At 44.9% G+C, this 3,232-nt stretch overlaps 1 protein-coding gene across 1 annotated transcript; it reads right to left on the bottom strand.

Moving 5' to 3' along the window:
• Positions 1 to 448: 448 nt before the first annotated feature.
• On the bottom strand, positions 449 to 1,974 carry T265_08750 (hypothetical protein; the record flags this gene model as incomplete). Its single annotated transcript, XM_009174639.1, has 2 exons — positions 449 to 594; positions 1,914 to 1,974. The coding sequence occupies 2 exons, from the start codon at positions 1,972 to 1,974 to the stop codon at positions 449 to 451; spliced, it is 207 nt and encodes a 68-aa protein (XP_009172903.1).
• Positions 1,975 to 3,232: the final 1,258 nt, after the last annotated feature.

Below are 3,232 nucleotides of genomic sequence, written 5' to 3'. Positions count from 1 at the left end.
AGTCTGGCAGGCTCAGTGCAGGCGTAACCAATAGACGTTCAGCGACGATACATCATTTAGCCTTCACTGGAGCGACTCGCACGGGATCCTTAGCCCAGTAACAACATCTCACTGAAAATAGTCTACAGGACCTGTCGAAAGTTAACAAATGTCAACATCTGTCCACAGCCGTTCAACTACTGAATAATTATCTGAAAGGTTTTTACGCGTTTTGATTAGTGCAGTATGTTCCTTGTGGTGTAGGACATTCCGTAAAACACCAAAATTGCGACCAAATAGTTGCCCAGTGGATTTCAAACGTGCGCAAGGCTACCTGACTGGGAAGTCCTGACTGGCGGGTCAATCGATCGTCACAACCAGGACAGTTATTGGGTTGTCGTTCGATTAGTCGGGCACACCAATCACATCGCTCAAGTGTGAACACGTTCGCCCGTTCAGACATGATAATTCAGATGCATTTAACGTGCGTTGGTGGAGTAGTGGTTACACACTCGCCTCGCATGTCAGTTGTCCGGAGTTCGAACCCCGGCGCGGCCATTGGATACGCACTGCTGATGAGCTCTAATAAGAGCGAAACTCGAGTCGAGTGCTTCCCTTTGATGTGGACTCACCGGAATAATTACGCCAGAACAAGAGAAGGCCGTTCAAACGAGAGTGGTGTGACTACGTACATTCATAGAACCTGACTGTCTATCTGATAGCTGTTTATTGTGGCGAAATATTTCCCAACCACGTTACATAACTACGGGCTTTTGTGTGCTAATTTGGTCTGTGATAATCTTACTACATGGCGATCAGTACTGTTACTTTATTTGGTTTCGATGATCGCACTCGTCAAGTTGCTCAAACTTCGGTTTGTTCCACTTCATTTTTCCTGAGTGTTGCATTTGCACATTCGTTCTAGACAACCGTGTGAATAGCAATCGGGCAGAAACTGAACAGACAAAACGTGTGCTCTCGAGAGACTGCGGTAAAACCGGACACCAGTCGACTTGTGGCAAGAGAGAGAGCGGATGTGAATGAAACTGGTTATACATGCCATCGAATTCATCAACTCAACAGTGACAGTTACATGACGTTAGGTTTGGGTATTCGATCCGGCCTCTAATGGCCTCCCCCGACTCGAATACCTTGTTGCGCTGTTCACTGTAGTAGTCAATATGCAATGACTTCGAAGACTTCCTCAGGTTTTTTCATCAGCGTCAAAAAAGCAAGACAGTCTCTGCCGAAATTGAGTCTTTTGATTGGGAGTGTTTGGTTTGGAAGAGGTCAATTTCGACTAATCTGGAAGCCGTCTGCTCGCGTCATTTCCGCGTGGAAATACACGAATGAGTCCACTTGGCTCTGGCAAAAATATGGAGCAGTGCCTGAACCCTGTCGTAATCGAGTCTCTTGGAGATGTTCTCAGCACCAACCTTATCTAGTAGCACCGGTCAACTGGTGTTTTTTACAATCCCTAGAAAGCACGTTCAAAAGTGGTCACTCCACGATCGCAGAGTTCCCATGATCTATGAAAGTAAGTAATGACTAACTGGAATTTCGTCCCCACACTTGTAGAACAAGTTGAGGGCAGTTTTCAGGCCAAAACGTTCATTCCCGTTCCAGGCGTATTTGGTAAAGTTTCGTTCTGTGCCAATACATGAAGAGCATATAACAAGAGACAGTTTACTTGAACGCCTGGATGAATTCACAGGAGAGGTGGTGTCCTTTCAGAAATGATCGGTTTCTCAAAACAAAACCAAAGTAGGACGTCGAGAGCACTGAACAAGCCATTTATAGAGAAAGAGGACGAGGATTTAAAGGTAACCACTGTGGACGGCGACAATAAAGGCGCTACTGGACTCCAACATGGCAAACGCAGCTGGTCGAAGCGTTGCACACGTTACAGAAAAAAGACTGATCTCAAAACTTACTGTTTTTGGCAACAACTTCTTCACGTGAAGATGTCGAGCTCTCCCAAGCCTCTCCAGTCATCCCGTCAAAGTCTCACAAGGTGTATTGCTGTCATAAGTGAGAAAGTGGTAAAAAGGCGGTTCATATTCAGAAGATAATGAAACATAAAATTAGTAAATTAGAGCAACAAAGGGACTACTTAATACAACACTAGAAACGGAAAGGCAAACAGGAGGAAACAGAAGACTCACCTTAAAAGCATCACCTAGTACATTTCCAGTCCAACTCAAATGAATCTTCAGGCATTGGAAACAAATCAAATTCGGGCACCAACGCACTCACACACACAGACAAATTCCTGAAGCGTCAGGTGTTTCCCAGAATATTGGCTCTTAGTGGATAGGGTGTGTGATGCAGTGGACCTAGAATGGATATGTAGGAACTCGACATAACCGCCAGAAGAATCGCGAAGAACTCGCTCTCTCACTCTGTTAATCGTCAAAACTCAAGTCCCGATTGTTCAATTTATCAGCAGTTGTTACCTCGGGGCATACAACTTGGTTGTTCGGACAACTCCTAGAAGACAGAACTTCGCCCAAGAGCTGTAAGGGTATGACCATTATTTTAAAATAGTGGCCACTTTGGAGGACAAAAAACCACCAGGTAATTCTGACGAACATACCTTATAACGGAACAGGAATAGTAGTTTGTAATACACTACTCATAAGTTTGCTAAAAATTCGTCAACAGCCCACGACCGGTTTCACCCTTCTTGGGGCTCATCAGGTAGGCACAGTCCCCGGGTTTCCGTCAACCTTATGTTCTAATTGGAACCAAACTGCACGAAAATAGCGAATATACACTCATTTGCAAACTAATTTGGTTTTTCGAGAGACGCACCTGGAACCCGAGTGATTCTCTTGTTTGTGATGTTCTCAGGCAATAAGCTGCACTAGGTAGTAGTAGTTCTCGAAAGACAAAGCCATAACCTCTGGTTAACAGTTTGCTCAATCCGGTGCAACACGATGTCGTAGAGGAAGGTCTTTCCTGTTCAACTTTCTGCTTGTGCTAGACCACATAACGAAGAAGAATGGGTTGAGATGGGATAGGCGGATTTCAAGAGAGCACTTGATTTGGTCAAGGAGCGTTCTCCACCAGACAGACTGAGGGCTTCTGGCGTTACGAACTTGTTTGTTTGAGTGATCAGTTTTGCGAGGTCCAAAGACATGACAGCTAGGAAGAAAATATAGGAATCACCCCCTGTTACAAGTGCAGTCATGCAGAGCTCAAAGCTAGATTCTGTAGTTTCCCTCGCATTGATCCATAATCTCATGGTTAA

Source organism: Opisthorchis viverrini (assembly GCF_000715545.1).
Source record: "Opisthorchis viverrini unplaced genomic scaffold opera_v5_232, whole genome shotgun sequence".
Classification (NCBI taxonomy): domain Eukaryota; kingdom Metazoa; phylum Platyhelminthes; class Trematoda; order Opisthorchiida; family Opisthorchiidae; genus Opisthorchis; species Opisthorchis viverrini.
This window is presented reverse-complemented; position numbering and strand designations above follow the sequence as displayed.